Source organism: Myodes glareolus, chromosome 4 (genome assembly GCF_982192425.1).
Source record: "Myodes glareolus chromosome 4, mMyoGla1.1, whole genome shotgun sequence".
Lineage (NCBI taxonomy): Eukaryota > Metazoa > Chordata > Mammalia > Rodentia > Cricetidae > Myodes > Myodes glareolus.
The window spans coordinates 18,727,806-18,741,555 of NC_142029.1; the positions used below are offsets into that span (position 1 = coordinate 18,727,806).

Genomic DNA, 13,750 nt, shown 5'->3' on the forward strand with positions numbered 1-13,750 from the left:
CAGAGACGGTTCACCTTCAGTATGCACTGAGTCCCCTCAGGCCTGGGGCCTCTGGAATTACAGTTGGCTAAAGTGTGTCAGCGAAGATGGGGAGGACCTCGGAGCTCCTTCTCCAAGACCCGCATCGTTAAAACTGATCTTGATGGTCAAGTCTTGTGGGAAGTAAGAGTCATGAGTCACAGGAGAACGGGAGGGGGAGGGGAGAGGGAGAGTAGGGAGGGATGTGAGACTACCAACAAGAACCCTTTAATCAACCCACGAGGCCCAAATAAGACTCCTCCTATTGCAATGTGGAGATTTCCTGGGACTACTGGCTTGGCTTTCCAGCAAGGGGTACGCCACAGAGAACCCAGGAGAGATGGCAGAACTAAAGCTTGTGGGATTTGGGGATTTGTTCCAGCTCCAGAGTGCCCCAGAAAATCCCTGCCACCTCCTTGCTTTCCCTGTGGCTTTCTTGTCTTGTGGGAAAGTTCTGTTGAGGACCGAACTTAGCAAACACCACAGAGTCCTGTCAGCAGGAGCTGCGACTCAGAGACGGGGAACAGGGGTGCAGACATCTTGAAAAGGACTAAATACTCGGTTGAGGCAGCACTTGGGGACAGAGGAAGGGCTTCAGAAGCTTGGGCTCCATACATAAAATCCAACTCGACCCTCTGGTCAGATAGGAAGCCCGGGTCATTCTTCAGACTATAGGCCGGTGGACAGGCCCCAGGCTGGTCACTGGAGGCGCTGTGGGGTGAGATTCTGCTCAGTCATCTGAGGTAGGCACTCAGCCCTGGCACAAAATGGCCAGCTCAGTTATCTGAGTTGAGCCTCGGTTCCTTGCTAGTTAAGCAGAAGCACCTATTCAACCCTGCTTCCTGTTCTGGGACACCATGGCCTCCAGCGAGCTAATGTCTGAGAATGTATGTGCCTGCTAAACAAGAAAGCACTCTGTGGTGGGATACCTCTGTCCTGAGGCAGGACACAGTCTATTGTCCTTAAGAATGGTGACAGGCACGGCTGGGCTGAGGCAACAGGGATGCACAGGTCTCAGTGAGGTTTGTTGGTGACGTAGGATGGGGTGCTCTCCTCTCTTGACTTTCCAAAGGGGTGCTAATTCTGGGCAGGCCAGTAGCACCAGGAAGGAGGCTGTGTTTCGTCAGTGGTTCGGTTGCTGACTTGGACAACAGCAAGCCTGAAGTTGGGCTGAGAGCTGCATGCATATGACTGCTTGGTTTTCAGTAGGCCCCATTAGCAGGTGCCAGTTCCCAAGGAAGGGCGTCATCAGGACAGAGCGATGCTCAAAGGGCCAGCCGTGGCGTTCTAGCATCTTGGGTACCGGGTGGTACGCTTTACGAAGGTGAGAGTGGGGGTCCCTGGCAGAGCACCGGCCAGTCAGGTGCACTGTTGGCAGCCGCAGGGGAGCAGGAGTGTTATCGACTTCCCAGGAAGCCTGTGTGTCTGTTGGCCACGCGGGTGCAGGAGGCACAGCAGGCGGTCTTGTAGTAGTTGTAGACACAGAGGCGCGCCTGGACCACCACATTGCAGTTGTAGTACTTGTCCTTGCAGTTTTCATCTATGGGGCAAGGGAACAGAAGAGACTCCTGAGCCCAAGAGGCAGCCAGGACCCGTGGGAAGAGAAGAGAAAGAGTGGGGGACACAGAGCTTCCTCTGGGTCCCATGCGTCTGTGGGAGCCTGAGGGAGCACATGCAGGGACCAGAGTAGGATGTCAGGGATGTCCAGGAGGGGACTTGTTAGGGCTCAGTAGAAATGGGAAGGGGGTGACGGGGGTATTGAGGGGGTGAAAATGACCCCCACATAATGCACATGTATATGAGCTTGTCAAAAAATCATAAAGAAAAAAAGATATTTGAAAAATAAGTTGAAGAGCAATTGAAGAAGCTATCTGATGATTTTTGTTTCCCTTCAGAGAGAGAGAGAGAGAGAGAGAGAGAGAGAGAGAGAGAGAGAGAAAGAGAAATGAAATATGTGTTCAAGAATATCCAAGGACAGTGGGCATGTCTGTAATCCTGGCACTTGGGAGGCTGAAGCAGGAGGACCAGGAGTTCGAGGCCAGCTAGGGCAGCGTAGTGAGAAGCTGTCTCAAACAAATAATAATAGAGTAGCAATCATGGTGAAGAGGTGGCACCGGGATGGTGAACGCTGGTTTTGAGGGATTTCCCCCACAAATTGTAAGGAGAAAGTAGAACATGATCGTGGAGGGTACCTGGAATTGGCCCATTTTTATGTCTTGTTAAAATAAGTTGAACTGGTGCTACTTGCATGGGCATCGGTGTGGGGTTGTTTACCAGAGCACAGGCAACTTACAGAGGCTACAGCACCTAAGAGAGTGACTCCTTCCCCAGTCACCAAGAACACCCATGTGCAGTTCCTTGGCTATTCATGGGTATGGTCTTACCAGTTCTTCCCCCTTCACCTAGTGTTCTGGTCATTGAGCCAGAACCTCACCGACTGGCTAGACAGGCTGGCCAGCAGGCCCCAGGGAGCCTCCCATCTCTACCTCCCCAGAGCTGGGGTGACAGGCACATGCCACTGCACCCAGCGTTCATGTGGGTGCTGGGGATCTGAACTAAGGTCCTCACGCTTGCGCAGCAGGCATTTCCCCCACAGAGCCACATCCCCAGCCTCCGAACCTTTCCTCATACCTGAGCTGTGTGCGATGGTGTCCTTAACTGCTGTGTGGCCTCTAAACTTAAGAAACTGTAGACTTTACACATCGTTCCTGGCCACTGGTTTGACAGTGAATTTGTGCATTCATTTTTTTTATTGGGGAGGATATATCCACGTAAATACATAACTTATCCATTTTCCATTGGTAGACATTGTTTCCATTTTTTCCCAGTTTATAAATAATGATCGTTTTAAGCATTTTTGAAAGTCTTCTTTCCGGGTTTTAAGATACATACAGTCTTACTAGACGTGATGGCTGCCTTCCAAACTATGTGAAGCTATTTGTATTTCTCTTGGCAGAACAGCAGAATTCCATTTTTTTTTGACAGGGGGATGGGAAGAAGATGGGGTCTCATGCAGCCTCAGCTGGCCCTAGTCCTGGAGGGTGATAGTGACCTCCTGATCCTCCTTCCTCCAGCTCCAATGTCTGGGGAGTGATCTCAGGTGTGTGCCACCATAGCTGGTTCATGCTGTGCTGGAGATCAATCCCAGGATGCTGTGCATGCTCGGCAAGCCCCCTATTAGCAGAAGTTCACCCCCGGATCAGCAGAACCGCCCCCGTCCTGTGCTGTATTTTCTTCTGTCTAGGGGGTGCAAAGCAATCCTGCGGCGAGGTGGAGCACACTGTAGCGGCCTTGCCGCTCAGGTTCCCTTTGCTGGGGGCAGCTCTCTTTTTGCTGTTGGACTCAGAAAGGTCTCTCTAAGCAGTGGATCCAAATCTTTACTGGTTCCTGTGTTGCAAGTATCCTCTCTGGCTCACAGCTCTTCCTGGCGCTTTCTTTATGAGGTCACGTGATAAGAAGACACTTGACATTTTTAACATTATTGGAATTCTAGTATTTCCCTTGTGGGTTGTGCTCTGAGGTTTTTGCTTAAGAAATTTTTCCCTACTCCAAAAGAAATTTGTTTTTCTTCAAAGTTTTTTTTTAAAGTTTAAATTTTTTGATTACATTTCTTTCCCTAATGCACTAGGAACCGGTGATGGTGATGGTAACGTGTGTGTGTGTGTGTGTGTGTGTGTGTGTGTGTGTGTGTGTGTGTGTTGAGAGGCAGGGATTCAGTTTGACTGTTTCTCCGTATACATGAGAATACATGAACTGTTTCATTATCATTTGTTAAACAGAGCATCCTTTCCTCAGACTCATATGCTGACCCTATCACACAGCAAGCATCTTCAGTTCATTTGGGGGCTTTCTATTTTATACTTTTAGCTTATTCCTCTGTTCCTGTGCCAACATGCCTTGATTTGTGGCAGGGTAAGTCTCCCAACACCATTCATCCTCAAAATCGCCCTGGCTATTCTTTGCTCTTATTCAATATAAACAATTTGATATATCCTTATAAATAATTTGATATGTCCAACTCATATTCGATATATCCAATTAAAAAAATTCCTGTATGGATTTTGATTACCATCACTTGAGTGCTGGGGAACTGGTGGTTACCGTGCAAGCCTGAGGACCTGGGTTTAATACCCAGGTCTCACATGGAAGAACTGGGTATGTAGTGCATGCCTGCAATCCTGGTGTCAGGAGGCTGTGACATGTGGATCTCCTAAGTCTGCTAGATGGCCAGCCTAGCCTACAAAGCCAGGCACAGGCCAGAGAGGCTCTGTCTTAAAGTAAATACAGAAAAAAAGGAAGGCGAGATGTGGGAAAACACTTGAAGCTCATCTTAGGAAAGTGAGTTATCATCAATAGAGAGGACTGCAGGCAGGAGGGCTCAGAATAAATCTGGATAGATCCATGGCTGGGTCATGTACCCAAGCTATTTATCTGTTTGCCTTGGCAACGCCACACAGTTGAAGTGATTTAAATTTGGATCATCAATGTTCTTTGCAAAGAATTGTGTTTTACAAAATACAACATCAAAAAGGAAAGTTGTCTCAGGCACACAGTCATGGGTAATTAAAAATGATGAAAACGGCCATATCCTTGGAATGGACTGTGTAGGTTTCAAAGCAAGGTGTGGCTGCCATAACCAGCTCGTGTATGTACCCATCTCCCAGCCAGGACATGCATGTAGCCCATCTCCCAGCCAGGACATCAAAGATCTCTCACTAATAAGATGTGAGAGGGGTTTTGTTTTTGAAACAGGGTTTTATGTGTGCCTTGAACTTGGTAGTGGGAGAGGATGACCTTGATCTTCTGATTCTCCTGCCTCTACCCTGGAGGGCTGGAACCACAGGCACTTGCCACCACACCTGGTTTCTGTGGTGCTGGGATCAAGCCCAGGGCTTTATGAATGGCAGGCAAGCTTTCTGACACTGAGTCCCAGCTGTGATTTTTCTTCAAAAACCACTCTGGTTTGGTCTTCTAGATTTAGCTATGGTATTTTTCCAAGGGGGCAGGTATATATCGCTTCCAATATAATACCCAATAATGGGGGAGAAAAGGAAATTACAAGATTAACAAAATGGAGTATATAAACAAAACTTTGATGACCTCTGATGTGTCTCAAAATGACTCTGCCAAAGATAAAGCTGCTAAAATGTCAAGACCAAGAGCCCACATTATGAAACTCCGAGGAAATCCCAGTGGGTTGTAGTGTGAAATTATAATATCCTAAGCACCCCAGGACCTCCGCCATGGCTGTGTGCAAGGTCACAGAGAGAACTGGCTAAGTCATTTTTACACGGAAAACTTGATAGAGCTGGAGGGGGCCCCTTTCTCTTTCCTCCCAGATGGGAACCCCAAACTCACCAACTTCAGGGACGCAGTCCTGAGGGTTACAGGATTCTCTCTCTTCTGGTTTCAACTGGGGGTCGCAGAGGCTACCGGGGGTCATGTCATCTGACAGACACCGCACTTCTCGGACCCGGAATCCGCCCTGGCAGCTCTTGGAGCACTGATGTGGCAAAAAGAGGGACAATATCAGATTTCCCAGAAGGCTGTTGGATCGTCACTCCAGAATGGAAGATCTTAGGGAAATGCAGACATCTCCAAAAAGGGAAATTGAGCACTAAAATACACCCCTGCAAGCTTGCTGACCAGCTCCACACCCAGCAGGTTGGACTCTGTCCTGTCTCCCTCCCTTCCATTCCCACTCCTTGAATTCTGGATTCCTGTCACAACGTCCATAATATTCTAACTTATGGCTCCAAAAATGAAGGAGCCTGGAACACGTCCCATTGCTGCACCTTATTACTTCCAAACCTATATATTTAGTGATTCTAGTCCCATTTTTAAAAATTTTGATGAATCTTGACTATTTTGAAAATAGTTTTTCGGCCGGGCGGTGGACTCGGGAGGCAGCGGCAGGCAGAGCTCTGTGCACTCTAGGCCAGCTTGGTCTACAGAGTGAGTTCCAGGACAGGCTCCAAAGCTACAGAGAAACCCTGTTTCAGAAAAAAAATGTTTTTCTTAAAGAATCAGGGTCACATTGGAAGGAAGTAGAGATGGATAGATATGAATGCAGTGTGTAAGTGTATCATTTTCAAATGATAAATAAAAAACATTATTAAAAAAAACTAAACAAAACGGGAGGATAGAGAGATGGTCCAGAGGCTAAGAGCACTGGCTGCTCTTCCAGAGGACCTGGGTTTAATTCCCAGCACCCACATGGTGACTCACAAACACTGGTAACTCCGGTTTCAGGAGATCTGATGCCCTCTGCTGTGGGTGCTACATACAGGTGGTGCACAGACATACATGTAGGCAAAACACTCATATACATGAGATAAAAATGAACAAAAATTTAAAAATAACAATAATAAAAATCTCAGGATCCATATCTCAGTCATATTTGGAAGCTAACTGATAATTTTATGATTCTAGACCTAAACCCACAGGTCACCCTTCCATTGTCTTATGCTTGCTTATTTTTAACTTTCAAAAATTACAGCAAATTTTCTTCAAGACAGGGTCTCACTGTGTAGCCTTGGGTGGCCTGGAACTCACAGAGATCCGCCTGCCTCTGCCTCCCAAGTGCTGGGATAAAAGGCGTGCACCACCACTGTGCCTAGCTCTCCACTTTACTTTTGAGACAGGATCTCTCACTGAGTCTGAAGCTCATTGTTCAGCCTGGCTATGAGTCCCAGGGATCCTCCTGTCTCCACCTCCCCAGAGCTGGGTTGCAGGCCTTGCTGCTGAGCTAGCTTACAGTGTAGTACATTTAACATTCTCTTAGAGTCCCTTCAACCACCGTTCTCTGCAGCCATGTTTGTCAAACTATAGCCCAAACTGCATCCTGCTTGTTAAACACACACATTTCTTAGCCAGGAGGGGCCCAGAACTGGTCTTTTCTAGCAAGACCGCCAGATACACCCCAAAGCTCAAGAATCACGTGCATTATGAACACATCTCTGTAGAAACCCAAATCTGCAAGCTTCAGGGATCCCCAACCGAACAGGGTCCCCTCATTGTGACTTCCTAGAGTAGAAGCCACAGGGGATCCAGCATCTCTTCTCCGGTTGGGCCCATGACAGTGACTTACCATGCTCCATTCTGTGCTAAACCATTTAGCTCCACAAGGTTTGAGGTGGCATGCCTGCTGGCTCGGAGGCTTCTCCAGGAATGAACACTCATAAGGGTCTAGCACTTCAAAGATGTCTGCATTCTTCCTAACACAGATCACCTCCCTCTGCTGTGTCCCACTGCCACACTCAACAGAACACTGGAGAAGAAGCAGAGACAGACGAATGTCATATCATGCAAAGGGGAAGAAAGCCGCGCTCCTGGGTCAATTCTTCCACCGAGGTACATGAAAAAGAGCAAGACAGAGGACACAAGAAGAGAAACTGGTGCAGCCCTGGTAAAGTCCACTGCTGATGAGGAATATAGTGGCCGGAGACAGTTCAATGGGTAAAATGTTTGCTGCCCAAGTGAGAAGACACGAGTTCAGATCCTCAGCACCCACAGAAAGGGAAAGGCCGGGTGTGACTTTTAGTGCTTTAGTGCATGCTGGGGGGCAGAGACACGGAGAATCCTGGAGTCTTGCTGGCCAGTCAGGTTAGACAACTAGTGAGCTGTAGGAAGAGAGAGAGAACTTGTCTAAAAAAATAAAATGGGAAAGAGATGAGGAGGAGACGCTGACATTGGTCTGTGTCAGTGCCGGGACAGCGTCTTGATGCAACTAATACCTGACCCTCACTGCAGCCCTGTCTCTGGGACCACAGCAGCAGCAAGAGTCAGAGAAGATGCCAGGGCCCAGGCCCCAGGCCCCAGACCCCAGGCCCCAGTGGGTTCTCAAGGACATGGAGTGACAATCCAGGGATGGATCCATTTTTGCCTGTGGGTGACAGTGACCTGGGGGGCAGTGATGGTGGTGTCTGCAGGGGTGATAATGGTGACACTCATGGCACCCTCTGGAGCACCCACTGTCTTGCACTGCACTACTGCGTGTCTTCCCAGGGGGGCAGTGCTGTAGCCGCCGATCAGCTGGAATCTGGACTTAGAAACAACCTTGGGTTGCACAAGGTGGCAGACCCGCTCCAATCCATGTCTGCTGGGTGAATGTGGGCCATAAGCATGGCTTCTTGGTGCATGGTTAGGGACAAAGCCATAGCACATCCGCCAGGTAAAAGCAATAAACACAGAGAGAAGAGATCTAATTTTGACCAAGTGCTTCCCCACTGCCAGCCATGGGCGACGCCTTGTGTGACCTGACCCCTAAGCTCTCTGTGACATCGAACCTTGACTGCCACTTGGCACAGCTCCATCAAACTGGCCCGTGGGCATTTTCTTGAGTGTAGCTGATGTAGCAGGGCCCAGCCCACTGTGGGTGGCGCTATCTCTAGGCAGGTGGCCCCGGACTAAGAAGGTAGCCGACTGCTCCTGAGGGAGCCAATAAGCAGCCGACCTCTGAGGTTTCCACTTCAGTTACTGCTTGAGCCCATGCCCCACTTCCTTCAATGGTGGCCCATGACCCAGAAGCATGGATGAAAGGAGCCCTCTCCTCCCCAGGTTGGCTTTGGTCAGAGTGTTTATTGCAGCTACAGGAAAAGTAGGACACCTCCTGACAGCCCAAGGAGAGTGCCATTGTCCTCTGTGTCTTAAGACAAGGAAACAGACTCAGGGAGGTGAAAGCCTCACCAAGTCAGGAATCCCACGAGATTGGAGCTGAGTTCAGTTACACAGGCACCCAACAGGGACGCTCACAAAACTAGCACTGGAAATACTTCCACCCATTCTAAAGATTCAATCACATTCTACTTTGAGGCAGGATATCTTGTTGTTACAGGCATCCAGCCTGTGTAGTCCAGGCTGGCTGCCTGTAAGGCTCTGGGGATTCCTCTGTCTCCATCTCCTATCTCAACAGAGAAGTACTGGGATTACAGGTGAGTGCTACCGTGTTGGGCTTTCTCATGGATTCTGGGGAGTCTGAGCACAGGTCCTCATGCTGGTGCAACAGGCGCTTTCCCTGCCCAGATATCTCTCAGGTCCTGTTTCCAGATTTTTAAAGGGAAGCTTCTGACATTGTCAAGTACTGACAAACCAGCTACAGTCATGGTAGTGATGCAGCAGGGATGGCCACCTGTGGCAGCGACGGCCACTGGCTGCATCTACTGTATGCCTGGCACTGGACTACTCACAGATGTAGCTCAAGTGCTTAAGTGAGCACACAGTAGGTGCACACTGAATCTTGTTAGCTGAACAAGGTGCTTAGGTGAGCACATAGTGGGTGTACCTGTGGGCTGGACGAGGTGCTTAGGTGAGCATGTAGTAGGTGCACCTGTTGGCTGAACAAGGCACCAAGAACACGTAGCTTTTCCGGGTCATGGCAGCAGCGAGTAGCACAGTCAGATTTAAAGCTGGTTTCTAATCCCTCTGCTACGTTGTCCTTTGCCAGGGACAGACAGATGGACCCAAATCTGGCAGCTCCCCTGACTCCGGGGGACACAAAGACGTACCTGACTCCAGCTGCCGGAGAACCACTCCACCTTGCCTGTGCAGGGCCCGTTGTCACACGGTGTAGTCTCTTCCGGCCTGTTGTTCCCGCAGCCTTCCAGAGGCAGGCTGCTGACGTGGTTGGTCATGCACACCACTGTGCGAGTCCTCACGCCAGCCCCGCACTCGGCTGAGCACTGTGAGACAGATGCAGGGCGTATGAGTGGGGCCCCTGCAGGTTCTGGGGATACTTCCAAATGATGCCTGTCCCCCAAACTCTATAGAGAGCTGTCAACCTCTCTCACACACGACATACTTTCACAACAGGATATCTCTGCCTTATCTATTACTCTTGCCTTCTATAGTTTTAGTTACTCATGATCAAATGCAGTTTGTTTAGATTATATGGGAAAATTCCAGAAACAATTAATCAATTTTAAGTGGTTGCAACCAAACCACTCTTCTGGACTTATGTTCCAGTATTTTACCCGATGCCCTATTCTGGACAGAGTCAGCGTGGTGGCAGTTCACTGGTCACATGAGAGCCCTTACACATGGCTCCTTCTTCCTGGATGCCCTTCCCTTCACCAGCAAACACCAGAATCCTTGAGGGCTGGACACAGATGCCCTTTCATCTGTCAATCATCCTTGCTTGCTCCTTTAACATATTTGCTGCAGCCTCCTAAGTCACGTGGTATTCCTTATCCCATTCCTTCCTTTGTTTCTAAAATTGTTTAACAATTCTGTGTGTTTATACAACGCGTAAGTATGTATACATGGTGTATGTGTGTCTGTCTGTGTGTGTAGACTGGGACTGGAAGTTCATGGTGGGTGTCTTCCTCAATTGCTTTTCACTTTATTTTTTGAGTCAGGGTGGCTCACTGAACCCGAAGTGCACCAGTTTAGCTACACTGGTTGACCAGTGAACTACAGGGATCCATTCCTCTAATGCCAGGCTTTCTGGAGAGAAGAGAGAATTCCTGCCAGCAGAGGTGGGGAGTTGACTGTGAGCTGATTGATTAAACAGCCTTTCTCTACTGTCACTTCTCACGCCTTTGTCACTCTCCTGTCCTCACCACCCCTCTACGGCCAACCCCCTTTCTCTCATCTAGTAACTTCTTCGTATGTTTCCTCCTTGTTAGAGCGGACACAAACCCTCCAGACAGCTCCTTTTTTGCAGGCTTACTTCTTTCCTATGAAATTCCCTTTGCCACAAAATATATTAACATCGAATTAAAACCTGTCTCTCTAGTTCAGCAGTTCTCAACCTGTGGGTTGAGATTCCTTTGGGCTGAATGACCCTTTCACAGAGGTTGCCTAAGATCAATGGAAAATATAGAACACACAACATCCATATACATACACACAAACACAGATTAATAATAACAACAATAAAACAAACCTTCAAAAGTAACCCAAATGTTATTTATCTCTGTCTCAACTTCTACAAACATTTCTCCCTACACAAAACATACACATTTCCACCTGACAAGCAGACTTAATTTGCCTTTCATATTTACATGCCCCTGGGGCAGGTGGGCTATCCAAATCCCCCAGGTGCTTAGTCGATCAAAGATGGAGCCAGGGCCCAGTGAGAGGACCAGGACGAAGGGACCTGAAGAAGGAACTTCTCTTTATTACGTCAGCGGCTGGAAAGGCATAGTAGATGTAGACCTGAAAGGGGTTTCCCAGGCCTAGGAAGTCTGCCAACAGTTATGAGGGAAGATGGGGTACCCTCACACAGCAGGGACTAAGCTTCACAGATCTGTTCTCAGTCCCCTAGAGGTGTTCCTGAAACACGGGCCAGACCCCTAATCACACTTGGGGGCTGAGGAAACAGACACACAAGGACCTAAGCAGTGACCCGGTGAGGGCCGCCTTCTCATGACAGCAATAGTTCCGCGTGTGGCTCTCATAACTATTCAACACTTCCATCCGCTGCTCTCCACCCGGTTTTTATTATTCATTTATTTTACTTTGCGAGACAGGGTCTTATTACGTAATCCTGGCCATCCTGAAACTTACCACATAGAACAGGTTATCCTTGAACACACAGAGATCCGCCTGCCTCTCCCTCCTGCATGCTGGGATTAAAGGTTTGCACCATCATGTCCGGCTTTATACCTTATTTCTTCAGTCAAGGTCTCTCACTGAATGTAGAGCTCATGGGTTCAGATAGGCTGGCCGGCCAGTGAACTACCTCCCCTGAGCCAGTGTTACAGATTACATCACAGGATTCCATCACGCCTGACTTTTGTGTGTGCTGGGATCTGAACTCAGGTCCTCATGCTTGAGCGGCGATCACTTTACCCACCGAACCATCTTCTCAGCCCCTACCGTGTGACTCTTTTTCCTGTCTATCCTCAGAGTCCTCCTTTCATAGAAGTTCTAGTTTTGTCCCTGAGAGATGGAGTAGTGAGCAGAGTGAATCAGCTGTATTTGCCTTTGAGTTTTCTCTAATGCCTAGGCCCTGAGAAAGGCCAGGCTTCCAGGACGGGGGACAGTGTGTAGCATACATGCTTTTAGCTACTAAAACACAGGGAAGGTGCCCACAATTCACTGCATGGTTACTATATTCCAGCTACAAAATCTATGGAGTCCTCTCCCAATCTATGGAATGCTGAGGAGAAGGAAGCTAATTCTTTGCATCCCTTCCTTAACTGCAGAGACCTTTGGTCCTCAAACGAGTCTAACCTTCTGCCAAAGCTAGCGTTGCAGCCGGTAGTCCTCTGAGCAAAACAGCTGCCATCTTTTTTAGCTCAGGGGAGCCTGCTTGTAAGAGTCATTCATAACTGGGCCTGAGGAGTGTTGACACTCCCTCAGAGAAGGAGGGGACTGGACTTTCACTTAAGGGCTCTGCCACTGGCATGCAATTCTTCTCTAACTGCACATGGCCTAGGGGCCTCTGAGCAAACAGAGGGGAGGGGGTAAGTAACTGTGGTGGTTTGAATAGGAATGGCCCCCAAAGGCTCCTATATTTGAATACTTGGTCATTAGGGAGTGGGTACTACTTGACAGGGACTAGGAAGTGTGGCCTTGTTGGAGGAAATGTCATCAGGGGTGGGCTTTGGGGTTTCAAACGCTCCATTTAGGACCACTGTCTTGTCTTCCTGCTGCCTGTGGATCCTGATCTGGAGGCGGAACTCTCAACTTCTGCAGAATCTTGTCTGCCTGCATCTGCCATGATGACAATGGACTACACCTCTGAAACTGTAAGCAAGTCCCAACTAAATGCTATCTTTTATAAAAGTTGTTGTGGTAGTGGTGTCTCTTCACAGCAATAAAACCTTGACTAAGATAGTAACCAAAGGGGATTCATTTATGCAGCTATGGGGTCCATCTATGCAGCTATGGGGTCCATCTATGCAGCTATGGGGTTCATCTATACAGCTATGGGGTCCATCTATACAGCTATGGGGTCTATCTATGCAGCTATGGGGTCCATCTATGCAGCCGTGGGGTCCATCTATGCAGCCGTGGGGTCTATCTATGCAGCTATGGGGTTCATCTATGCAGCCATGGGGTCCATCTATGAAGCTATGGGGTCCATCTATGCAGATATGGGGTCCATCTTTGCAAGCTATGGCAAAGCCGCCATGCAGCACTCCAATGCTGCTGTGCTGGATCACCTACCCTCCTGCAGGAAATCTCTTGCCCATGCTCTGTTAGAAAGCCCAACAAACTCTTGTGTTTCCCAGGGCAAACTTCGCCAAAGTAATCCTATGAGGACAATTTAGACGTTATCGACACCTCCCTGGGGGAGGAGTCAACTTTGGAATTCTGAGCCACCAGCATGCCTCTGAGCGGCTCCAGGAGTTCCTGTGACACAGCTGATCCCTGTCGGGGGCGCACTCACCCTGTCACTCCATTCTGTAAGGAACCAGCTCTTGGCGCAGGGCCCCACGTCACAGTTCTCGATGTCATTCGGTCGGAGCTTCATGTTGCACTCCTCGTCATCCACCACATCCCCGATGTTGCTCACGCACTTCACGTCGCGGGTCCGCTGCCCCACGCCGCAGGGCACCGAGCACTAAAACACAGCAGGCTTTCCTCATTCTTTGTCACCTGACCCCGTTGCTGCGTCTCCTGCCAAGCCTGTAGTTCCCCGGGGAGACAATGATCATGGGAAAACTCCTCGGAGAAACTTTTGGATGCCATCTTGTTTACTGGCCTGCTCAGGGCCCAGCCTTTCTTTCCATCTCCAGGAAGGATGCACAACACTAGAAGGTGCTGGCTCTATTAGTGGTTG

The 13,750-nt window shown here is 49.0% G+C and overlaps 1 protein-coding gene across 3 annotated transcripts in view; it reads right to left on the reverse strand.

Moving 5' to 3' along the window:
• Positions 1-224: 224 nt before the first annotated feature.
• The window catches only part of Thsd4 (thrombospondin type 1 domain containing 4), a 567,279-nt gene continuing 553,753 nt past the window's right edge, over positions 225-13,750 (reverse strand). For all 3 annotated transcript variants that reach the window (XM_087905294.1, XM_087905295.1, XM_087905296.1), the window contains 5 exons: positions 13,358-13,531; positions 9,525-9,698; positions 7,109-7,288; positions 5,377-5,521; positions 225-1,558 (listed from right to left, as the gene is read on the reverse strand). In XM_087905294.1, the coding sequence (XP_087761420.1) occupies positions 1,416-1,558; positions 5,377-5,521; positions 7,109-7,288; positions 9,525-9,698; positions 13,358-13,531 (816 nt within the window). In that variant the 3' untranslated portion in view covers positions 225-1,415. The remainder of the gene's footprint in view (positions 1,559-5,376; positions 5,522-7,108; positions 7,289-9,524; positions 9,699-13,357; positions 13,532-13,750) is intronic.